Below are 26,781 nucleotides of genomic sequence, written 5' to 3'. Positions count from 1 at the left end.
TAATTGTATTTTTTTTTTCTGGTCCCGGGCTGACTTCAAACAAGTCCCGTGATGCTTGCGGGGGTCGTAGAGCAAAACCACTGACATGTGCGCGTTCATGAGTTGTCTTACCATAGTGGTTTATAGGCCAAACTGTTCGGACTCTACAGATGTTTTCCTTAGAAGACTGATTTTTGGGATGACTGATGGTCTGACAAAACACCGCTGGGTTTTCATGGGAATTTGTTTATTATGCTAATTAGATTAGACACAAGTGTTTTAATAGTCATCAATCATACTGTGTACCTTGTCTCCTTGGGGTCAAATTATTTCAGGGGAGGAATATGAATGTAATCATTTCTATTACCTTGTGTGTTCAGATTTGATAGAAGCATGCACATGTTATATTTGAGAGGACTAATGTGAAGTAGTATTGTAGTAGTATTGTAATTATCATGCTGTGTCTTGTCTCAGGGGCCAGATGATCTCTGCTGAGGACTGTGAGTTCATTAAGAAGTTTGAAGTGGCTCATTCTGAGGAGAAACAGACCATCCTCACAAATGAAGGACATCAGGTACAACACACACAGGGATTTTTCAGAAATTTTAATCCTTGGGTGGGCCGCCTAAGTTTTTTTGGGGGTGGGTCCAAACAGTGTAAAACATTATTTAAATTTGTTTTATTCATTTTTGTGATGGAAAAAGCGCTTTCAATGTAAACTTAAATGACTAAAACCGTATGCATGCATCTTAGCTGTTAGTGCACTATATAGGTAAAATGAGTAGTGCCCAGTAGTAGTGCCTAGCCTCTGTCACATGACCCAGAAAGGTAGAATGTGTCTGGGTAAGCATCATCTAATCATAATAAAATATTTATACAATATATTTATCTGGACACTTCCTATTTTTCATATTGCTACTATGCAAATATGCAAGTAACCATTTCACTGTACCATTTACAACTTCTCTATCTTGTGCATGTGACAAATAAACATTGATTTTATATAGTATGTGTTTACCAGAGACAGTAATGTGAACAGCAGGACCTACACCAAAGTCAGATTAGGATATAGGCAGGCTACTACTTTCACCGCTTTAAGTATTGACATATTTGGTTGAACACTACTCACTCTGTATAGCACGTGGCCTCACATGTGAATCCTTAAAGAGATGGGGGATAAGGCTTAAGAGGGTGTGAATGATGCTGAATGGGTGTAGACAAAGAAGAGCTCTCCAGTAGGTGTACAAAAACATTCAAGGGCCATTTTCTCACAAGTGGGGTTACCTACTTTATCAACTTTCAAAGCAGAATTACATTCCCATTATGATAGAGAAATTATTAAATTATCTGGCAACAGCTCTGGTAGACATTCCTGCAGTCAGCATGCCAATTTAACGCTATTTACACTACCGTTTAAAAAGTTTGCGGTCAATTAAAAATGTCCTTGTTTTTGAAAGAAAAGCAAAAAAAAAAAAAAAAGGCCATTAAAATAACATCAAATTGATCAGAAATACACTAGATGTTGTAAATGACTTTTGTAGCTGGAAACGGCTGACTTTTTATACATTTTTATTTATGGAATATCTACATAGGCGTACAGATGCCCATTATCAGCAACCATCACCTTTTGGTGATGCACCCTCAAGTATCAATGACAATTGCATTTAAATGGACTGATACAAGCATGCACTACTTGGGTGTTAATATTACATCATACTGTGGTGTAACTATATGCTTTGAACTACCTCCCTGTGATTAGTAAATTCACTGAAAATCTATACCCTTGGATGCCCTTCCCTATATCTCTAGCAGGTCGGTTTGCTTCAGTAAAAATGAATGTCTTACCAAGACTGCTTTATCGGTTTTCAGTGCTTCCTGTTAAAATTCCTGCTAAAACCTTTACTGGCCTAAATGCAGCAATAGGCACATTTTGATGGCAAAATAAGAAAGCTTGTATTAGTTATAAAAACTACAGCTGGTCAAGGAATTGGGTGGGCTTGGCCTCTCTAACCTTAAATCATATTACTGGGCAGCGCAACTTAATCACACAGCTTGATTTGTCACGGCTCGAAATTTAGTCTTTACATTGTCTTCTCTTTTTATAGCAGAACATATTTCTATTGACAGGATTAAACAAAACCCAATTATTACTCTAACATTGTAGACATGGAGGGACGTTCATCGCCAATATAAACTGAGTAATGAGATTTCTAGATGCTGGCCTATATTCCACAACCCAAACTTTCTTCCTTCTACTATGTCCCAAGGTTTTAGGAATGGGAAGAGAGAGGGCTTTGTAGAGTCTCTCAACTACTCAAAAGCTCAATTTTCTAATCATTTAATGAAGTCCAGGAGGAATTCATTATGTTCCAAACAAATGTTTTATACAGTTGAAGTCGGATGTTTACATACACTTAGGTTTGAGTCATTAAAACTTATTTTTCAACCACTCCACAAATTTCTTGTTAACAAACTATAGTTTTGGCAAGTCTGTTAGGACTTTGTGCATGACACAAGTAATTTTTCCAACAATTGTTTACAGACAGATTATTTCACTTATAATTCACTGTGTCACAATTCTAGTGGGTCAGAAGTTGACTGAGCCTTTATAACAGCTTGGATAATTCCAGAAAATGATGTCATGGCTTTAGAAGATTCTCATAGGCTAATTGACATCATTTGAGTCAATTGGAGGTGTACCTGTGGATGTATTTCAAGGCCTACCTTCAAACTCAGTGCCTCTTTGCTTGACATCATGGGAAAATCAGCCAAGACCTCAGGAAAAGAAATTGTAGACCTCCACAAGTCTGGTTCATTCTTGGGAGCAATTTCCAAATGGCTGAAGGTACCACGTTTATCTGTACAAACAATAGTAAGCAAGTATAAACACCAAGGGACTACGCAGCCGTCATACCGCTCAGGAAGGAGACGCATTCTGTCTCCTTGAAATGAAAGTACTTTGGTCAATCCCAGAACAACATTAAATGACCTTGTGAAGATGCTGGAGGAAACGGGTACAAAAGTATCTACATCCACAGTAAAACGAGTCCTATATCAACATAACCTGAAAGGCCTCTCAATAAGGAAGAAACCACTGCTCCAAAACCGCCTTAAAAAGCCAGACTACGGTTTGCAACTGCACATGGGGACAAAGTTCGTACTTTTTGGAGAAATGTCCTCTGGTCTGATGAGACAGAAATAGAACTGTTTGGCCATAATGACGATCGTTATGTTTGGAGGAAAAAGGTGGGAGGCTTGCAAGCCGAAGAACATCATCCCAACCGTGAAGCACGGGGGTGGCAGCGTCATGTTGTGGGGGTGCTTTGCTGCAGGAGGGACTGGTGCACTTCACAAAATAGATGGCTTCATGAGGAAGAAAAGTATGTAGATATATTGAAGCAACATCTCAAGACATCAGTCAGGAAGTTAAAGCTTGGTCGCAAATGGGTCTTCCAAATGGACAATGACCCCAAGCATACTTCCAAAGTTGTGGCAAAATGGCTTAAGGACAACAAAGTCAAGGTGTTGGAGTGGCCATCACAAAACCCTGACCTCAATCCTTTAGAAAATTTGTGGGCAGAACTGAAAAAGCGCGTGTGAGCAAGGAGGCCTACAAACCTGACTCAGAGGTGTACCAGCTCTGTCAGGAGGAATGGGCCAAAATTCACCCAACTTATTTTGGGAAGCTTGTGGAAGGCTACCCAAAACATTTGACCCAAGTTAAACAATTTAAAGGCAATGCTACCAAATACGAATTGAGTGTATGTAAACTTCTGACCCACTGGGAATTTGATGAAAGAAATAAAATCTGATATAAATCATTCTCTATACTATTATTCTGACATTTCACATTATTAAAATAAGGTGGTGATCCTAACTGACCTAAAGACAGGGAATTTAAATGATTAAATGTCAGTAATTGTGAAAAACTGAGTTTAAATGTATTTGGCTAAGGTGTATGTAAACTCACAACTTCAACTGTACATAGGCGTACAGAGGCCCATTATCAGCAACCATCACTCCTGTGTTCCAATGGCACATTGTGTTAGCTAATCCAAGTTTATCATTTTAAAATGTCTAATTGATCATTAGAAAACCCTTTTGCAATTGTTAGCACAGCTGAAAACTGTTGTCTGATTAAAGAAGCAATAAAACTGTCCTTCTTTGGACTAGTTGAGTATCTGGAGCATCAGCATTTGTGGGTTCTATTACAGGCTCAAAATGGCCAGAAACAAAGGACTTTCTAATGAAACTTGTCAATTAATCAACCAAATGTATTTATAAAGCCCTTTTTACATCAGCCGATGTCACAAAGTGCTATACAGAAACCCAGCCTAAAACCCCAAACAGCAAGCAATGCAGATGTAGAAGCATGGTGGCTAGGAAAAACTCCCTAGAAAGGCCAGAACCTAGGAAGAAACCTAGAGAGGAACCAGGCTCTGAGGGGTGGCCAGTCCTCTTCTGGCAGTGCCGGGTGGAGATTACAACAGTAAAGCAAAGATGTTCAAACGTTCATAGATGACTAGCAGGGTCTTTAATAATAATAATAATAATAATAATAATAATAGCAGTGGTTGTAGAGGGTGCAACAGGTCAGCACCTCAGTATAAGTCAGTTGGCTTTTCATAGCCGATCATTCAGAGTTAGACAGCAGGCGCGATAGAGAGAATCTAAAACAGCAGGTCCGGTACAAGGTAGCACGTCCGGTGAACAGGTCAGGGTTCCAAAGCCACAGGCAGAACAGTTGAAACTGGAACAGCAGCACGGCCAGGTGGACAGGGGACAGCAAGGAGTCATCATGCCAGGTAGTCCTGAGGCATGGTCCTAGGGCTCAGGTCCTCCGATAGAAAGGGCATACTTAAATTCACACAGGACACCGGATAAGACCGGTGTTATAGCTGGAGTATTTCAAACTGACCCTAGCCCCCCGACACAAACTACTGCAGCATAAATACTGGAGTCTGAGACAGGAGGGGTCGGGAGACACTGTGGCCCCGTCCGACTTTACACCCGGACAGGGCCAACATGGCAGGATAAAACCCCACCCACTTTGCCAAAGCACAGCCCCCATACCACTAGAGGGATATCTTCAACCACCAATTTACTACCCTGAGACAAGGCTGAGTATAGCCCACAAAGATGTCCTTCATGGCACGAACCCGAGGGGGCGCCCTCCTAGGGACAGCATGGAAGAGCACCAGTAAGCCAGTGACTCAGCCCCCGAAATAGGGTCAGAGACAGAGAATCCCAGTGGAGAGAGGGGAACCGGCTTCAGTGCCTTGCCGTTCACCTTCGCACCCCTGGGCCAGACTACACTCAGTCATGGCACTGCTGAAGAGATGAGTCTTCAATAAAGACTTCAAGGTTGAGACCGAGTCTGCGTCTCTCACATGGATAGCCAGACCATTCTATAAAAATGGAGCTCTATAGGAGAAAGTCCTGCCTCCAGCTGTTTGCTTAGAAATTCTATGGACAGTTAGGAGGCCTGCGTCTTGTGACCGTTGCGTACGTGTAGGTAGGTACGGCAAGACCATATGGGTAGGAGGAAGTTCATGTAATGCTTTGTAGGTTAGCAGTAAAACCTTGAAATTAGCCTTAAAAGGAAGCCAGTGTAGAGAGGCTAGCACTGGAGTAATATGATCACATTTTGGTGTTCTAGTCAAGATTCTAGCAGCCGTGTTTAGCACTAACTGAAGTTTATTTAGTGCTTTATCTGGGTAGCCGGAAAGTAGAGCATTGCAGTCGTCTAACCTAAAAGCATGGATGAATTTTTATGCATTATTTTTGGACAAAGTTTCAGGTTTTTGCAATGTTATGTAGATGGGAAAAAGCTTTCCTAGAAACAGTCTTGATATGTTCGTCAAAAGAGATCAGGGTCCAGAGTAACGCCTAGTTCCTTCAGTTTTATTTGAGACGACTGTACAACCATCCAGAATAATTGTCAGATTCAACAGAAGATCTCATTGTTTCTTCGGACCTAGAACTACCACCTCTGTTTTGTCCGAGTTTAAAAGTAGAACATTTGCCGCCATCCACTTCCTTATGTCTGAAACACAGGCTTCCAGGGAGGGAAATTTTAGGGCTTCACCATGTTTCATCGAAATGGACAGCTGTGTATCGTCCGCATAGCAGTCAAAGTTAACATTATGCTCCCGAATGTCATCACCAAGAGGTAAAATATATAGTGAAAACAATAGTGGTCCTAAAACGTAACCTTGAGGAACACCAACATTTACACTTGATTTGTCAGAGGACAAACCATCCACAGAGACAAACTGATATCTTTCCAACAGGTAAGAGCTAAACCAGGCCAGAACTTGTCCGTGTAGACCAATTTGGGTTTCCAATCTCTTTAAAAAAATGTGGTGATTGATGGTATCAAAAGCAGCACTAAGGTCTAGGAGCACGAGGACAGATGCAGAACCTTGGTCTGATGCCATTAAATGGTAGTTTACCACCTTCACGAGTGCAGTCTCAGTGCTATGATGGGGTCTAAAACTAGACTGAAGTGTTTTGTATACATTGTTTGTCTTCAGGAAGGCAGTGAGTTGCTGCTTTTCCCCCCAAAAATTGAGAGGAATGGGAGATTTGATATAGGCAGATTTAAAAAAAAATATATATATATGCTTTATTACTGCGACTTTTAGTGAGTTTGGTACACATCCGGTGGATAGGGAGACATTTATTATGTTCAACATAGGAGGGCCAAGCACAGGATGCAGCTCTTTCAGTAGTTTAGTTGGAATAGGGTTCAGTATGCAGCTTGAAGACTTGTCAGTCTATTCTTGTTCTGAGAAATGAAGGCTATTCCATGCGAGAAATTGCCAAGAAACTGAAGATCTCGTACCACGCTGTGTACTACTCCCTTCACAGAACAGCGCAAACTGGCTCTAACCAGAATAGAAAGAGTGGGAGGCCCCGGTGCACAACTGAGCAAGAGGACAAGTACATTAGTGTCTAGTTTTAGAAAGACTCCTCACAAGACCTCAACTGGCAGCTTCATTAAATAGTAACTGCAAAACGCCAGTCTCATCGTCAACAGTGAAGAGGCGACTCCGGGATGCTGGCCTTCTCGTGTCTCAGACTGGCAAAAAATAAAATATGAAGATGGGCAAAAGAACACAGACACTGGACATAGAAACTCTGCACAATACACAGCCCTTATTTTAAGTGTTTCTAAAAATGTGTTCTAAAATGAATGGTGGATAAACAATTGGAACCATTTCCCTGTTTGACCGCTAGGTTTAATGGGTATTATGAATCATACTGTGGTACTCTTAAGGCTACATTAATTACTTTCGATTACTTTGACCGAGCATTGGTGGAGCGCCGCAGTGATGCGTCTCTCCAACAGCACCATGGAAGGATACAAGATACAGTGGGACAAAAAAGTATTTAGTCAGCCACTAATTGTGCAAGTTCTCCCACTTAAAAAGATGAGAGGCCTGTAATTTCCATCATAGGTACACGTCAACTATGACAGACAAAAGGAGAAAAAAAATCCAGAAAATCACATTGTAGGATTTTTAATGAATTTATTTGCAAATTATGGTGGAAAATAAGTATTTGGTCACCTACAAACAAGCAAGATTTCTGGCTCTCACAGACCTGTATCTTCTTCTTTAAGAGGCTCCTCTGTCCTCCACTCGTTACCTGTATTAATGGCACCTGTTTGAACTTGTTATCAGTATAAAAGACACCTGTCCACAACCTCAAACAGTCACACTCCAAACTCCACTATGGCCAAGACCAAAGAGCTGTCAAAGGACACCAGAAACAAAATTGTAGACCTGCACCAGGCTGGGAAGACTGAATCTGCAATAGGTAAGCAGCTTGGTTTGAAGAAATCAACTGTGGGAGCAATTATTAGGAAATGGAAGACATACAAGACCACTGATAATCTCCCTCGATCTGGGGCTCCACGCAAGATCTCACCCTGTGGGGTCAAAATGATCACAAGAACGGTGAGCAAAAATACCAGAACCACACGGGGGACCTAGTGAATGACCTGCAGAGAGCTGGGACCAAAGTAACAAAGCCTACCATCAGTAACACACTACGCCGCCAGGGACTCAAATCCTGCAGTGCCAGACGTGTCCCCCTGCTTAAGCCAGTACATGTCCAGGCCCGGTTGAAGTTTGCTAGAGAGCATTTGGATGATCCAGAAGAGGATTGGGAGAATGTCATATGGTCAGATGAAACCAAAATATAACTTTTTGGTAAAAACTCAACTCGTCGTGTTTGGAGGACAAAGAATGCTGAGTTGCATCCAAAGAACACCATACCTACTGTGAAGCATGGGGGTGGAAACATCATGCTTTGTGGCTGTTTTTCTGCAAAGGGACCAGGACGACTGATCCGTGTAAAGGAAAGAATGAATGGGGCCATGTATCGTGAGATTTTGAGTGAAAACCTCCTTCCATCAGCAAGGGCATTGAAGATGAAACGTGGCTGGGTCTTTCAGCATGACAATGATCCCAAACACACCGCCGGGCAACGAAGCAGTGGCTTCGTAAGAAGCATTTCAAGGTCCTGGAGTGGCCATGCCAGTCTCCAGATCTCAACCCCATAGAAAATCTTTGGAGGGAGTTGAAAGTCCGTGTTGCCCAGCGACAGCCCCAAAACATCACTGCTCTAGAGGAGATCTGCATGGAGGAATGGGCCAAAATACCAGCAACAGTGTGTGAAAACCTTGTGAAGACTTACAGAAAACGTTTGACCTGTGTCATTGCCAACAAAGGGTATATAACAAAGTATTGAGAAACTTTTGTTATTGACCAAATACTTTATTTTCCACCATAATTTGCAAATAAATTCATAACAAATCCTACAATGTGATTTTCTGGATTTTTTTCTTCTCATTTTGTCTGTCATAGTTGAAGTGAACCTATGATGAAAATTACAGGCCTCATCTTTTTCAATGCGAGAACTTGCACAATTGGTGGCTGACTAAATACTTTTTTGCCCCACTGTAAATGTTTTGAGGCCTTTGGCAAAGTGGGCACTGCTTATCATGGGGTGGCATCAGTGCTCACCTTAATAGTCCATATGCTACTGGGTGAGAAGTTTATTGTTTTTGGGGCAGAATTATGTGAGGTGTTATGTGTGGTCGGAGGTGCGTCTTTGTCAGTTTAGCTTCTGCTCAATGTGCCGCCCTATGCGGCTGCGTTATCCTTCCTAATGGGCGGGGCGGCCTTGCGTAGGACACATTTTGCAGAGTTGTTGTTGTTGCTAGTTTGCAACATTGCAGAAAACCTGGAGGAAAAACTGAATTCTGCCAGAAGTATATACACAACATCGAGTCAATAACCACATTACCGTGAACAGTTGTTATGTGAGTGAAGTCATATCATATTAAAAATCATGGCAGCTGTGATGGAAACAGACGTGTCGGTACAATTGTTTTAATGTCGACAAAGAATTTGTTCGTTCAACATGCTGGGATCTTTTTGTGTCTGTAAAATTAATAATGCGAGAAATGGCGGTGGAAACTTCTTAATGTGCAAATGTTGATATAATAACAATGTCATGTAGACTAGCGTACCAGCACCGCCTACCCCCACTGTATCTGCCTGCTGTTGGCACACGTGCCAAGATCAGAGTAGGCACATTTTCTATTTAACAGTTTTTGTTCCCAGTAGAAATTAAGTTTTTACATTTTTGGAGTCAATTTTATTGTAAATAAGAATATAATATGTTTCTAAACTTTTCTACATTAATGTGGATGCTACCATTTATTACGGATAATCCTGAATGAATCGTGAATAATGATGAGTGAGTTAGACGCACAAATATCATACCCCCCCCAAAATGCTAACAACCTCTGTTATTGTAATGGTGAGAGGTTAGCATGTCTTGGGGGTATGATATAAAATGCTAACCTCCCCTGTTATTGTAATGGTGAGAGGTTAGCATGTCTTGGGGGTATGATATAAAATGCTAACCTCCCCTGGTATAGTAATGGTGAGAGGTTAGCATGTCTTGGGGGTATGATATAAAATGCTAACCTCCCCTGGTATAGTAATGGTGAGAGGTTAGCATGTCTTGGGGGTATGATATAAAATGCTAACCTCCCCTGTTATTGTAATGGTGAGAGGTTAGCATGTCTTGGGGGTATGATATAAAATGCTAACCTCCCCTGTTATTGTAATGGTGAGAGGTTAGCATGTCTTGGGGGTATGATATAAAATGCTAACCTCCCCTGTTATTGTAATGGTGAGAGGTTAGCATGTCTTGGGGGTATGATATAAAATGCTAACCTCCCCTGTTATTGTAATGGTGAGAGGTTAACATGGGTTTATCAAAGTGCTGGAGTACAGAGCCAAAACAACAAAACATGTCTCACTATCCCAATACTGTTGGAGCTCACTGTTTCCTCCAAGATGATTTTCAGATGAGTTTGTCTTCAGGATGTCATAGTAATGGGTATATTATCTTCCTTCTCCAGTGTGCCAGGACGTTCCTGAACCTGATGGCTCACATCTCTAAGGAGCAGACTGTCCAGTACATCCTCACCCTAATTGATGATACCCTGCAGGTAACACCTGCTTACAGACACACATGCACACACTTATACACGCTTACATTTGGACAAATGAGATGCAAATATACAGTACCACTCAAAGGTTTGGACACACCTACTCATTCAAGGGTTTTGCTTTCTTTTTAGTATTTTCTACATTGTAGAATAATAGTGAAGACATCAAAACTATGAAATAACACACATGGAATCATTCAGTAACCAAAAAAGTGTGAAACAAATCCAAATATATTTAAGATTTGAAGTTCTAAAAGTAGCCACCCTTTGCCTTGATGACAGCTTGCACACTCTTGGCATTCTCTTAACCAGCTTCATGAGGAATGCTTTTCCAACAGTCTTGAAGGAGTTCCCACATATGCTGAGCACTTGTTGGCTGCTTTTCCTTCACTCTACGTTCCAACTCATCCCAAACCATCTCAGTTGGGTTGAGGTCAGGTGATTGTGGAGGCAAGGTCATCTGATGCACCACTCCATCACTCTCCTTCTTGGTCAAATAGCCCTTACACAGCCTGGAGGTGTGTTGGGTCATTGTCCTGTTGAAAAACAAATGATGGTCCCAATAAGCTCATACCAGATGGGATGGCGTATCGCTGCAGAATGCTGTGGTAACCATGCTGGTTAAGTGTGCCTTGAATTCTAAATAAGTCACTGACAGTATCACTAGCAAAGCACCATCACACCTCATCCTCCTCCATGCTTCACGGTGGGAACCACACATGTGAAGATCATCCGTTCATCTACTCTGCGTCTCACAAAGACACGGCGGTTGGAACCAAAAATCTCAAATTTGGACTTGTCAGACCAAGGGACAGATTTCCACCGCTCTAATGTCCATTGCTCGTTTTTCTTGGCCCAAACAAGTCTTCTTATTGGTGTCCTTTAGTAGTGGTTTCTTTGCAGGAATTCGACCATGAAGGCCTGATTTACGCAGTCTCCTCTGAACAGTTGATGTGTCTGTTACATGAACGGTGAAGCATATTTGAGGCAGTTAACTCTAATGAATTTATACTCTGCAGCAGAGGTAACTCTGGGTCTTCCTTTCCTGTGTCGGTCCTCATGAGAGCCAGTTTCATCATAGTTTTTGCGACTGCACTTGAAGAAACGTTCAAAGTTCTTAATTTTCCGCATTGAATGACCTTCATGTCTTAAAGTTTCTCTTTGCTTATTTGAGCTGTTTTTGCTGTAATATGGACTTAGTCTTTCATCAAATAGGGCTGTCTGCTGTATACCACCCATACCTTGTCACAACACGACTGATTGGCTGAAACGCATTAAGAAGGAAAGAAATTGCACAAATCAACTTTTAACAAGCCACAGCTGATAATTGAAATGCATTCCAGGTGAGTACCTCATGAAGCTGGTTGAGAGAATGCCAAGCCTGTGCAAAACTGTCATGAAGGCAAAGGGTGGCTACTTTGAAGAATCTCAAATGTTTTGAATTGTTTAACACTTTTTTGGTTACTACATGATTCCATTTGTGTTATTTCATAGTTTTGATGTCTTCACTATTCTACAATGTAGAAAATACTACAAATAAAGAAAAACCCTTCAATGAGTGTCCAAACTTTTGTCTGGTACTCAACATTAGCATATAACCTTCTATAAGTTCACTTATTAACTTTTACTGTTCTTCCTCCCTGAATCTCTCTGGACAGTTATTACTGTTAGTTAAGTTCACTTATTGACTTTTGTCTGGGGATTTCAATGTAGGTGTCACGGATCCCTCTGGAACTTTCATTACGCACACCTGTCCCCTATTCCCACTGATTAGTACTTGTATAAGTGTGCCCTTTGGTTTCCATTGGGCTGTCCATTATTGTTCCCATGTCCGTTGGTGGTGTGAGTACCTATGCGTTGGTGCAGCTGTTATGCTGCGTGCTATATATATTGTGTATTACGGGTAAAGTCCCGAGTCGTTCAACCAGGTTTATCCTCACTCTTTTGTTTGGGTACAGCCCGGTGTTTTTGTATATGTGTTTGTTTTGGTTGTATTTGGGGTAGCAGGTAGCCTAGTGGTTAGAGCTTTGGGCCAGTAACCGAAAGGTTGCTAGATGCAATCCCCAAGCTGTCAAGGTAAAAATCTGTTGTTCTGCCTCTGAACAAGGCAGTTGTAAATAAGAATTTGTTCTTAACTGACTTGCCTAGTTAAATAAAGGTCAAATAAATTAAAACTTGTGTATTCTCTCTCCTGTCTCAAATCTTTTATACCAGCGTGACAGTAGAACCACTAGAGGTTAACATTTTAAGGATCTGACCCTTTTTTCCCCTCCTAAAATGACATACCCAAATCTAACTACCTAAAGCTCAGGACCTGAGCAAGGATAAGCATATGCTTGTTACCATTTGAAAGGAAACACTTTGAAGTTTGTGGAAATGTGAAACTAATGTAGGAGAATATACCACATTAGATCTTGTAAAACATGCGTTTACATTTTTTTGGTTCCATTATCTTTGAAATGCAAGAGAAAGGCCATAATATAATATTGCAATTTTGATTTTGGCCACTAGGTGGTTGTGTGTGTGTGTGTGTGTGTGTGTGTGTGTGTGTGTGTGTGTGTAAACTTTCAGATTGATCCAGTGAAGCATGGCAGTACTGGACAATATTTTATATTAAGTCTGCCCAAATGTGCCGAATTGGTCAATTGATACATTTTCAAGTACATAACTATAGAGAAAATACAAAAGTGCTACGGTAATAAAACATTTAAGTTTACACACTCCCAGGAATGTCATACATGATGGATCATTAGCTTATACACTAACTTTCACACATCTACAGTTGAAGTTGGAAGTTTACATGCACCTTAGCCAAATACATTTAACTTCTTTCGGCTCATTGGGACGCTAGCATCCCACCTCGACAACATCCGGTGAAATTGCAGAGCGCAAAATTCAAAAAACAAAAGTAGTAATATTAAACATTCATAAAAATACAAGTGTTATACACCATTCTTTAGCTTAGAATCTTGGTAATCGAACCGCTTTGTCCGATTTACAATAGGCTTTACGGCGAAAGCATAGCATTTGATCGTCTGAGGACAGCGCCTCACCCACTTTCTGCATTAACATGAATTCATAACCTGCACAGATGTCACAACTTAAAAATAGCGATAAAATAAATCACTTACTTTTTGAAGATCTTCATCTTTTTGCAATCCAAAGGGTCCCAGTTACACAATGAATGGTCGTTTTGTTCGATAAAGTCCTTTTATATCCCAAAAATATCCATTTATTTGGCGCGTTTGATTCAGAAATCTACCTGTTCCAACTCGCCCAACATGTCTAAAAAGTTACCTGTAAAGTTCGTCCAAACAATTCAAACAACGTTTCTAATCCAAACTCAGGTACCCTAATATGTAAATAATCGATCAAATTTAAGACGTAATATACGGTGTTCAATACCGGAGAAAAAGAACGAGGAGCACGCACTCATTCATGCGCGCCAAAAGACTAGAGTCCTTCTGAGGGATACTTCGAAAGAATACGAATACTTCTTCATTTTTCAAAAAACAAGCATGAAACTATTTCTAAAGACTGTTGACATCTAGTGGAAGCCATAGGAACTGCAATCTGGGTCATAATTATTAGACTTTCCCATAGAAACGCATTGAAAAGTCCAATGAGGATTGTCCTCGGGGTTTCGCCTGCCAAATCAGTTCTGTTATACTCACAGACATTATTTGAACAGTTTTAGAAACTTTAGTGTTTTCTATCCAATACTACTATGCATATGTATATCCTAGCGTCTGGGCCTGAGTAACAGGCAGTTTACTTTGGGCACCTTAGTCATCCAAACTTCCGAATACTGCCCCCTAGCCTTAAGTTCACCTCTACAGGATCGGTGTCCCTATACCGTGACGGTTGAGCTAACGTGCGCTAATGTGATTAGCATGACGTTGTAAGTAACAGCAAACTTTCCAGAACAAAGACATGTCTTAAGTAAGAAATCTTAACTTCTATGGGCTACGTGGGATGCTAGCGTCCCACCTGCGGGACACACTATTCAACAGCCAGTGAAATAGCATGGCGCGAAATACAAAACGGCAAGAATCTCAATTTCATTTTCTCAAACAATCAACTATTTTACACCATTTTAAAGATTAAACTTCTCGTTAATCTAACCACATTGTCCGATTTCAAAAAGGCTTTACGGCGAAAGCATAAAATTAGATTATGTTAGGACATAAACTTCACAAGAAAAACCACACAGCCATTTTCCAAGCAAGGACATGCATCACAAAAACCAAAAATACAGCTAAAATATTCACTAACCTTTGATCTTCATCAGATGGCACTCATAGGACTTCATGTTACAGAATACATGTATGTTTTGCTCGATAAAGTTCATATTTATATCCAAAAAACCCATTTTACATTGGCGCGTGGTGTTCAGAAAATGTATTCCCACCAAAACCTCCGGTGAATGAGCACATCAATTTACAAAAATACTCATCATAAACGTTGATAAAATTTACAACAGTTATTGAAAGAATTATAGATATACTTCTCCTTAATGCAACCGCTGTGTCAGATTTTAAAATAGCTTGACGGAGAAAGCACATTTTTCAATATTCTGAGTATCAAAGCAAGCTATACAGATACCCACCAAGTTCTGGGGTCAACTAAACTCAGAATTAGTATTATAAATATTCTCTTACCTTTGCTGATCTTCGTCAGAATGCACTCCCAGGACTCCTACTTCCACAAGAAATTTTATTTTTGTTCGAAATACTCCATATTTATGTCCAAATACCTCCGTTTTGTTCATGCGTTCAGATCACTATCCAAAGGCATAACGCGCGAGCGTAAATCCAGACACGAAAAGTCAAATAGTTCCATTGCCGTTCGTAGAAACATGTCAAACGTTGTTTTCAATCAATCCTTAGGGTCTTTTTAACATAAAACGTCAATAATATTCCAACAGGACAATAGCGTAATCATTAGAGGAAAAAGAAGGAGCAGTAAACAACTCACTGGTCCCAGGCAGTCCACTCATTGACTGAGCTCCTATTTTCTGCCCAGTAACAGGAGAAGGATGAAACACGTTTCTAAAGGCTGTTGACAGCCAATGGAAGCCTTAGGAAGTGCAACGTGACCCCACAGACACTGTAGTTTCGATAGGGATTCAAAAGAACTACTACAATTCTCAGATTTCCCACTTCCTGGTTGGATTTTTCTCAGGTTTTTGCCTGCCATATGAGTTCTGTTATACTCACAGACATCATTCAAACAGTTTTAGAAACTTCAGAGTGTTTTCTATCCAAATCTACTAATAATATGCAAATATTTGACTCTGGGCCCGAGTATTAGGCAGTTTACTCTGGGCACGCTTTTCATCCAAAAATTAAAATACTGCCCCCTATACCTTAAATCTAGACGTTCCGCTAGCGGAACACCTGCTCCAATATCCAATGATAGGGGTGGCGCGAATTACAAATTCCTCAAAAATACAAAAACTTCAATTTTTCAAACATATGACTATTTTACAGCATTTTAAAGACAAGACTCTCCTTTATCTAACCACACTGTCCGATTTCAAAAAGGCTTTACAGCGAAAGCAAAACATTAGATTATGTCAGCAGAGTACCCAGCCAGAAATAATCAGACACCCATTTTTCAAGCTAGCATATAATGTCACAAAAAACAAAACCACAGCTAAATGCAGCACTAACCTTTGATGATCTTCATCAGATGACAACCCTAGGACATTATGTTATACAATACATGCATGTTTTGTTCAATCAAGTTCATATTTATATCAAAAACCAGCTTTTTACATTAGCATGTGACGTTCAGAACTAGCATTCCCACCGAACACTTCCGGTGAATTTACTAAATTACTCACGATAAACGTTCACAAAAAACATAACAATTATTTTAAGAATTATAGATACAGAACTCCTTTGTGCAATCGAGGTGTCCGATTTTAAAATAGCTTTTCGGTGAAAGCACATTTTGCAATATTCTGAGTAGATAGCCCAGCCATCACGGCTAGCTATTTAGACACCCACCAAGTTTAGCCCTGACCAAACTCCGATTTACTATTAGAAAAGTTTAATTACCTCTGGTGTTCTTCGTCAGAATGCACTCCCAGGACTGCTACTTCAATAACAAATGTTGGTTTGGTTCAAAATAATCCATTGTTATATCCAAATAGCGGCGTTTTGTTCGTGCGTTCAAGACACTATCCGAAGTGTAAATAAGGGTCCCGCGCATGACGCATTTCGTGACAAAAAAATTCTAAATATTCCATTACCGTACTTCGAAGCATGTCAACCGCTGTTTAAAATCAATTTTTATGCAATTTTTCTCGTTAAAAAAGCGATAATATTCCGACCAGGAGTGGTGGTTTTCGTTCAATGATAAAACATGGAGTCCACTCGTTCACGAGCCTGAGTCTCACAGTACTGTGACCAGCCACTATCCAAACGCGCTATTTTTTTTCAGCCAGAGCCTGCAAAGCCATGATTCAGCTTTTTGCCGCCTTCTGAGAGCCCATGGGAGCCGTAGGAAGTGTCACGTAACAGCAGAGATCCCCTGTAATGGATAGAGATAATCAAGAAGGCCAAGAAATTGTCAGACAGGGCACTTCCTGCATGGAATCTTCTCAGGTTTTGGCCTGCCAAATGAGTTCTGTTATACTCACAGACACCATTCAAACAGTTTTAGAAACTTTTGAGTGTTTTCTATCCAAAGCTAATAATTATATGCATATTCTAGTTTCTGGGCAGGAGTAATAATCAGATTAAATCGGGTACGTTTTTTAATCCGGCCGTGAAAATACTGCCCCCTAGCCATAACAGGTTAAGTTAAATTAGTGTTAGTCTAACTGCACTGTTCAATATCCAGCTATTACTGAAAAAAAGCCATGTAATTTTTTGGAGGAGTGCACAATAAACTTTAATCATTGCAACTTGTTTGACAGTTTACATACACTTAGGTTGGAGTCATTAAAACTCATTTTTCAACCACTCCACAAATTTCTTGTTAACAAACTATAGTTTTGGCAAGTTGGTTAGGACATCTACTTTGTGCATGAGACAAGTAATTTTTCCAACAATTGTTTACAGACAGATTACTTCACTTATAATTCACTGTATCACAATTCCAGTGGGTCAGAAGTTTACATACACTAAGTTGACTGTGCCTTTAAACAGCTTGGAAAAGTCCAGAAAATTATGTCATGGCTTTAGAAGCTTCTGATAATTTGAGTCAATTGGAGGTGTACCTGTGGATGAATTTCAAGGCCTACCTTCAAACTCAGTGCCTTTTTGCATGACATCATGGGAAAATCAAAAGAAATTAGCCAAGATCTCAGGAAAAATAATTGTAGACCTCCACAAGTCTGGTTCATCCTTGGGAGCAATTTCCAAACGCCTGAAGGTACCACGTACAAACGATAGTAAGCAAGTATAAACACCATGGGACCCCGCAGCCGTCAGACCGCTCAGGAAGGAGATGCGTTCTGTCTCCTTGAAATGAACGTACTTTGGTGTAAAAAGTGCAAATCAATCCCAGAACAACAGCGAAGGACCTTGTGAAGATGGAGGACACAGGTACAAACGTAAACTATATCCACAGTAGAACTGGTCTTATATCGACATAACCTGAAAGGCCGCTCAGCAAGGAAGAAGCCACTGCTCCAAAAACACCATTTAAAAAAAAAAAAAAAAAAAAAAAAAGCCAGACTACATGGGGACAAAGATCGTACTTTTTGGAGAAATGTCCTCTGGTCTGATGAAACAAAAATAGAACTGTTTGGCCATAATGACCATCGTTATGTTTGGAGGAAAAAGGGGGAAGCTTGCAAGTCGAAGAACACCATCCCAACCGTGAAGCACGGGGGTGGCAGCATCATGTTGTGGGGGTGCTTTGCTGCAGGAGGGACTGGTGCACTTCACAAAATAGATGGCTTCATGAGGAACAACAATTATGTAGATATATTGAAGCAATATTGGTCACAAATGGGTCTTCCAAATGGACAATGACCCCAAGCATACTTCCAAAGTTGTCAAAATGGCTTAAGGACAACAAAGTTGGAGCGGCCATCACAAAGCCCTGACCTCAATCCTATAGAACATTTGTGGGCAGAACTGAAAAAGCGTGTGCAAGGAAGGAGTCCTACAAACCTGACCCCGTTACACCAGCTCTGTCAGGAGGAATGGGCCAAAATTCACCCAACTTATTGTGGAAGGCTACCCAAAACGTTTGACCCAAGTTAAACAATTTAAAGGCAATGCTACCAAATACTAATTGAGTGTATGTAAACTTCTGACCCACTGGGAATGTGATGAAAGAACTAAAAGCTGAAATAAATCTCTCGACTATTATTCTGACATTTCACATTCTTAAAATAAAGTGGTGATCCTAACTGACCTAAGACAGGGAATTTTTACTAGGATTAAATGTCAGGAATTGTGAAAAACTGAGTTTAAAACCGGGTTCTAGTGTTTCTGTATGAGAACCACTAGAGGTTAAAACAGGGTTCTCTTCTGTTCCTTCAGAACTACTAGAAACTTCAAACTCAACTCTGGACTTCGAAATCAGTTCCACTGCATTTTTTCATTGTTCCCCTCTAATCAGGGACTGATTTAGAAGTGGGACACCAGGTGTGCAATTCATTGTCAGGTAGAACAGAAAACCAGCAGGCTCTGGACCTCGCAGGTTAAGAGTTTAATATCCCTACACTAGAAGAGAAAACCGATTTCTTGTGTTCCTTTAGAACCACTAGATGTTAAAACAGGGTTCTGTTGTGTTTCTGTAGGAGAACCACCAGAGGGTGACCATCTTCTTTGACTACGCCAAGAAGACAAAGAGCACTGCCTGGTCCTACTTTCTTCCCATGCTCAACCGCCAGGACCTGTTTACCGTCCACATGGTTAGTATCACTACGCCACCCACTAGCCTACAGCTATCACCGAGGGAGGGAGGTGGGATATGGGAGGAGATGGTGAAAGGAAGTGTCCTGAGGGAGAGATTAAGAAAAGTTGAAGAGGAGGAAAAGATGGACTATTCAAAGGCATATTTCTTATGATGTTTTCAGAATGACCAGAAGGTTATTTGCATGAAGATTACATTTCCATTTTTGTGTGGCCTTTCGTATAAAGTATACTGAACAAAAATATAAACACAGCATGTAAAGTGTTGATCTCATGTTTCATGAGCTGAAATAAAAGATCCTAGAAATGTTCCATATGTACAAAAAGCTTATTTCTCTCAAATGTTGTGCACAAATTTGTTTACGTCCCTGTTAGTGAGTATTTCTCCTTTTGCCAAGATAATCCATCCACCTGACAGGGGTGGCATATCAAGAAGATGATTAAACAGCATGATCATCATGGGCTCCCGAGTGGCACAGCGGTCTAAGGCACTGCATCTCAGTGCAAGAGGCGTCACTACAGTCCCTGGTTCTATTCCAGGCTGTATCATATCCAGCCGTGATTGAGAGTCCCATAGGGCAGCGCGCAATTGGCCCAGCGTTGGCTGGGGTAGATCGTCATTGTAAATAATAATTTGTTCTATACCGACTTACCTAGTTAAATAAAAAGAGAAACATTACACAGGTGCACCTTGTGCTGGGGACAATAAAAAGCCACTCTAAATTTTGCAATTTGTTACACAACACAATGCCACAGTTTTGAAGTTTTGAGGGAGCGTGCAATAGGCATGCTGACTGCAGGAATGTCCACCAGAGCTGTTGCCAGATAATTTAATAATTTCTCTACCATAATAGGAATGTAATTCTGCTTTGAAAGTTGATAAAGTAGGTAACCCCACTTTTGAGAAAATGTCCCTTGAATGTTTTGGTACACCTACTGGAGAGCTCTTCTTTGTCTACACCTATTCAGCATCATTCACACCCTCTTAATCCTTAGCCCCATCTATCTCTTTAAGGATTCACATGTGAGGCCATGTGCTATACAGAGTGAGTAGTGTAGTAGAAAGTGAGTGTCCAGATAAATATATTGTATAAGTATTTTATTGTTATTATTAGATGACGCTTACCCAGACACTACATTTCTGGGTCATGTGACAGAGAGGCTATAACCCCCCCAAGCTACATCTAACTAAGTGGATGGGTCACTATTGTCTAGACATGTACATAAAATACAAGATGGCCATAGTAACCTCCAGACACACCTGGCTAACTTGATGGGTCATGTAATCACGTGGCAAAGCGGAGTCTTTTTTTTTTGTTTATATATGTAGCTAGCTAGCTAAACAATGAACCATAATCCCAACCCATGCACAAGCAAAACAAATGGATTGTCACAGTCAGCCACCATGCATGAAATGCTGTAGTAGGAATCTGTAGGGAGCTAAATCTAACCAACTAGGTTCAATGCTAGCTAGCTTGCTAACTTTAGGCTATAAGTAGCAATTCAAATGGATTTCTGAGATACCAATAATATTACTACACAGATCATACACGCATCACGTTCACTAGCTAGCTTGCAGTATGCTTGAATTTAAAATGAAAACGACTTTGACAAAATTTGAAACAAATATCTGTAAATGTAGTTAGACTTTTACTCATATAGATGGATGAACTCTTCACGCCAGACTGGAACCCCTTTAACTAAGATGTCCTGTGTCTTTTCCGTTTTGTTTGTGCAGCTCGTTTGGCTCGTTGTGTCAAGTCACTCCGGTTCACGCTGACTGTGTGCAGAAAGTAGTCCATCACAACTTTTTCCCCACTGATCTTTGTCGATAGGGTCTGCTAAATTCAGTGCAGCAATGTTGTTGAGAACAGTAGCAAAACTTTTGCAGTTCTCTATGGCTAACGTTATATCTGTCAAAAAAGCTGCAGTAGCAAGGATTATCTACACATACTGAGCAGCTCATGTTATAGACCAAAGCGTGCTACATGGCAGACCGATCCGAAACTCGTTTCAGCATGTCCAGCCCATCCATTATCTCAGCCAATCATGGCTAGTGAGAAGGTTCCTCACTTTTTCCTAAGCTAAGCCAACTAGGCTCGTAATTAAAATGTTTTACTCATATTTACAGATGGCATACAATTCTGATATTAAGACACATGAAAGTTCACATGTTCCAGAAGGCATTTCTGCCCAAAACTCAGCAAAAAAACAAAAAAACATTCAGTTTTCAGGACCCTGTCTTTCAAAGATAATTCGTAAAAATCCAAAACTTCACAGATCTTCATTGTAAAGGGTTTAAACACTGTTTCCCATGCTTGTTTAATGAACCATAAACAATTAATGAACATGCACCTGTGGAACGGTCGTTAAGACACTAACAGCTTACAGACGGTAGGCAATTAAGGTCACAGTTATGAAAACTTAGTAGAAAGGCCTCTATAGTGTCCTGACTCTGGAAAAACACCAAAAGAAAGATGCCCAGGGTCCCTGCTCATCTGCGTGAACATGCCTTAGGCATGTTGCAAGGAGGCATGAGGACTGCAGATGTGGCCAAGGCAATCAATTGCAATGTCCGTACTGTGAGACGCCTAAGACAGCACTACAGGGAGACAGGACGGACAGCTGATCATCCTCGCAGTGGCAGACCGCGTGTAACAACACCTGTACAGGATCGGTACATCAGAACATCACACCTGCGGGACAGGTACAGGATGGCAACAACAACTGCCTGAGTTACACCAGGAATGCACAATCCCTCCATCAGTGATCAGACTGTCCGCAATAGGCTGAGAGAGGCTGGACTGAGGGCTTGTAGGCCTGTTGTAAGGCAGGTCCTCACCGGACATCACCGGCAACAATGTCGCCTATGGGCACAAACCCACCGTCGCTGGACCAGACAAGACTGGCAAAAAGTGCTCTTCACTGACGAGTCGCGGTTTTGTCTCACGAGGGGTGTTATCATCGAAGGAATGAGCGTTACACCGAGGCCTGTACTCTGGTGCTGTATTGAGGTGGAGGGTTCGTCATGGTCTGGGGTGGTGTGTCACAGCATCATCGGACTGAGCTTTTTGTCATTGCAGGCAATCTCAACGCTGTGCGTTACAGGGAAGACATCCTCCTCCCTCATGTGGTCCCCTTCCTGCAGGCTCATCCTGACATGACCCTCCAGCATGACAATGCCACCAGCCATACTGCTCCTTCTGTGTGTGATTTCTTGCAGGACAGGAATGTCAGTGTTCTGACATGGCCAGCGAAGAGCCCAGATCTCAATCCCATTGAGCAAGTCTGTGACCTGTTGGATAGGAGGGTGAGGGCTAGGGCCATTCCCCCCAGAAATGTCTGGGAACTTGCAGGTGCCTTGGTGGAAGAGTGGGGTAACATCTCATAGCAAGAACTGGCAAATCTGGTGCAGTCCATGAGGAGGAGATGCACTGCAGTACTTAATGCAGCTGGCCACACCAGATACTGACTGTTACTTTTGATTTTGACCTCCCCTTTGTTTAGGGACACATTATTCCATTTCTGTTAGTCACATGTCTGTGGAACTTGTTCAGTTTATGTCTCAGTTGTTGAATCTTATGTTCATACAAATATTTACACATGTTAAGTTTGCTGAAAATAAACGCATTTGACAGTGAGAGGACGTTTCTTTTTTTGCTGAGTTCATATTTTTATTTGCAGTAATCCATTCAGGTGTATTTTTTTGCTTTTGGTGAATGCGTTCTAATCTAAAGTCACGCTGTTGCAACTTCCTGTAATAAAAAAATGATCTAGTCCGTTCAAAGTGAATGATTTGAGGCCTGTGTGGCAAAGGGCTTATCTGCATATAGGCCTGCTGTAGCTCTGATTGGCTATGGCGTACCAGTCTGCGTAGACTCTGGTCCTGGACAAGACAGATGATTTTATTAGGTTTTATTTACTGCAGTGTCCATTAATTGTCCAAATGCACAGCTGCTTTCCCACTCAATATCGCTATAGAATTTTCACAAATGCCTTACTCTACGTCATTCCCAAACATTCTATGAATTTATGAAAACGTGAAAATGACCATATCTAAGTGCTCGCTTGTCAGAAAATGTAAAAATAAGTTATAAAATTCTTCCTGTGGGTGTATATGAAGTGTTTATAAGATTTCAAGTTGCTAAAACTGTCAGTTCCACTTTAATATTGAGCAGGCTCAGGCTTGGCTTTAGGGTCTGACTTGTAGTCTCTCCTCTCTCCCAGGCGGCGAGGATCATTGCTAAGCTAGCAGCCTGGGGTCGTGACCTGATGGAGGGAAGTGACCTCAACTACTACTTCAACTGGATCAAGACCCAGCTCAGCTCCCAGGTATATAACCCTCTGAACAAAACCACATGTATATCAGACCCAGCTCCCAGGTATATAACCCTCCAACCCTCTGTACTAAAACCACATGTATATCAGACCCAGCTCCCATGTATATAACCCTCTGAACTAAAACCACATGTATATCAGACCCAGCTCCCAGGTATATAACCCTCTGAACTAAAACCACATGTATATCAGACCCAGCTCCCAGGTATATAACCCTCCAACCCTCTGAACTAAAACCACATGTATATCAGACCCAGCTCCCAGGTATATAAACCCCCTGAACTAAAACCACATGTATATCAGACCCAGCTCCCAGGTATATAACCCTCCAACCCTCTGAACTAAAACCACATGTATATCAGACCCAGCTCCCAGGTATATAACCCTCTGAACTAAAACCACATGTATATCAGACCCAGCTCAGCTCCCAGGTATATAACCCTCTGAACTAAAACCACATGTATATCAGACCCAGCTCCCAGGTATATAACCCTCTAACCCTCTGAACAAAAACCACATGTATATCAGACCCAGCTCAGCTCCCAGGTATATAACCCTCTGAACTAAACCACATGTATATCAGACCCAGCTCAGCTCCCAGGTATATAACCCTCTGAACTAAACCACATGTATATCAGACCCAGCTCCCAGGTATATAACCCTCCAACCCTCTGAACTAAAACCACATGTATATCAGACCCAGCTCCCAGGTATATAACCCTCTGAACTAAAACCACATGTATATCAGACCCAGCTCCCAGGTATATAACCCTCTGAACTAAACCACATGTATATCAGACCCAACTCCCAGGTATATAACCCTCTGAACTAAAACCACATGTATATCAGACCCAGCTCCCAGGTATATAACCCTCTAACCCTCTGAACTAAACCACATGTATATCAGACCCAGCTCAGCTCCCAGGTATATAACCCTCTGAACTAAACCACATGTATATCAGACCCAGCTCCCAGGTATATAACCCTCTGAACTAAACCACATGTATATCAGACCCAGCTCCCAGGTATATAACCCTCCAACCCTCTGAACTAAAACCACATGTATATCAGACCCAGCTCCCAGGTATATAACCCTCTGAACTAAAACCACATGTATATCAGACCCAGCTCCCAGGTATATAACCCTCCAACCCTCTGAACTAAACCACATGTATATCAGACCCAGCTCAGCTCCCAGGTATATAACCCTCTGAACTAAACCACATGTATATCAGACCCAGCTCCCAGGTATATAACCCTCTGAACTAAACCACATGTATATCAGACCCAGCTCCCAGGTATATAACCCTCTGAACTAAACCACATGTATATCAGACCCAGCTCCCAGGTATATAACCCTCTGAACTAAACCACATGCATATCAGACCCAGCTCCCAGGTATATAACCCTCTAACCCTCTGAACTAAACCACATGTATATCAGACCCAGCTCCCAGGTATATAACCCTCTGAACTAAACCACATGTATATCAGACCCAGCTCCCAGGTATATAACCCTCCAACCCTCTGAACTAAACCACATGTATATCAGACCCAGCTCCCAGGTATATAAACCCTCTGAACTTCCACACACACGCCGTTATCGAACCTACAGATACAGGTTTGATACACGTGCCGGGTTTTAATGTAGAATCCTCCAATCCTCTATATGTAATTATTGGTGGAGAGTCACGTCATATATTTTCGATATACTGTAGGCCTACCAATAATGTCTTAGTCAACTGCGCCACTCGGGAGGCCCCATCCACAAAGTATCAAAATACAGAGGTGTTGGTAAAGGTACATTGTCCTGCTAATAGCCCATAATGGGCTATTATAGTACTGTACATGGTGTCCAGGTCAGGATAACCAAAACATTTATTTATTAAAGACTCTCAGAATGTTGCTACTTATTTATTTTGATCCAAAGCCATGAATGAGTGAGTCACTCAGCTTGATGTAGGTGCCGGCTATATGACTGTGCCATCAACTTGATAATATATAACTACATTTTGGAGGTTTATTTCTTTCTTTTTTTTAAACGAAAGTGAGCGATTGTAATCTGAATAAAGGCCAAAGCATTTATTTCTGGTTTTAGAGGGAGAGAAACGCTGGGCCAACTGTGCGCCGCCCTATGGGACTTCCCATCACGGTCGGATGTGATTAATAATACTTTTTGTTGAATTATTTATTTTGTCTTTTCTGGTGGATTAAACTGAAATTGCAACCAATCACGGTCAACCTAACTAAGAAATACATTTGACGGTAGAATTCTCTCCCTGCCCTCCTTCTAGGAAAGTCTATTGTCCAGCTACCTGCTAATAGCCACAATGGCACTGTAAAACATGACCATGTGTGTTTGAAAGAGTATTTTTCACTAAGCAACAATTTGTTTACCTTCATTAGACAGCTTTGTTCCAATATTTCTGTGATTCAGTGATATTTATTCCCATGGTAATTCGTTATGGTTCCATAACTAAATAAACATCGGCATTTTGAAAGAGTATTTTTATCCTTATTTTATTAAAGAAAGCATAAAGATGAAAAGATACAGTACTGTACAGTATATGCTTTTACGTTTGGATAATAAAGCATTCTTTTTATTTAACCTTTATTTAATTGATTTTATTACACAGTATGCCTACACATTGATATGCTATATACATTTTTTTGGTTGAGAAAATGTCCTGGAACCTTTTACTTTTGGTGATCGTCTCAGCTCTGGCTCATTTTCAAAGTCCTCTTGTGGTGGTCCTAACCCTGGAATGGGTAGCACCATAGAAAGAAGCTGGCTTGATGAAAACCATGTCCATTTTATCTGTTCTCTTTGATCGCAATGTCATTTTTTGCAGGTAGGGGAAGGTTCACACCTATAGTAGCCGGGCTATAAAGAGTCTTTTGTCCTGCTAATCGGGCTACAAGTGTTTGAAAACCTGTTTTCAAAATGCCGCCAGCTTTCCGTCATTACTGTAAATATAAACACAGCATCTTATTTACATTCTTTATTGTAACCACAAAGAGTTTGTGATTAATTTGATTAATATTA

At 41.0% G+C, this 26,781-nt stretch overlaps 1 protein-coding gene and 1 long non-coding RNA gene across 5 annotated transcripts in view; both read left to right on the top strand.

Annotated features, from left to right (window-relative positions):
- LOC115157691 (V-type proton ATPase subunit H) overlaps window positions 1–26,781 on the top strand; it is a 114,996-nt gene that overhangs the window by 11,676 nt on the left and 76,539 nt on the right. For all 4 annotated transcript variants that reach the window (XM_029706140.1, XM_029706138.1, XM_029706139.1 and 1 more), the window contains exons 3-6: window positions 454–553; window positions 10,427–10,516; window positions 19,284–19,397; window positions 23,626–23,730. In XM_029706140.1, the coding sequence (XP_029562000.1) occupies window positions 454–553; window positions 10,427–10,516; window positions 19,284–19,397; window positions 23,626–23,730 (409 nt within the window). The remainder of the gene's footprint in view (window positions 1–453; window positions 554–10,426; window positions 10,517–19,283; window positions 19,398–23,625; window positions 23,731–26,781) is intronic.
- On the top strand, window positions 23,746–25,191 carry LOC115157692 (uncharacterized). The gene is made up of 2 exons (XR_003868529.1): window positions 23,746–24,934; window positions 24,985–25,191. It is a non-coding gene; the product is annotated as an uncharacterized LOC115157692 (long non-coding RNA).

Source organism: Salmo trutta, chromosome 21, assembly GCF_901001165.1.
Source record: "Salmo trutta chromosome 21, fSalTru1.1, whole genome shotgun sequence".
Classification (NCBI taxonomy): domain Eukaryota; kingdom Metazoa; phylum Chordata; class Actinopteri; order Salmoniformes; family Salmonidae; genus Salmo; species Salmo trutta.
Note: the sequence above shows the minus strand (reverse complement) of the source record. Positions and strands in the feature narration are given on the sequence as shown.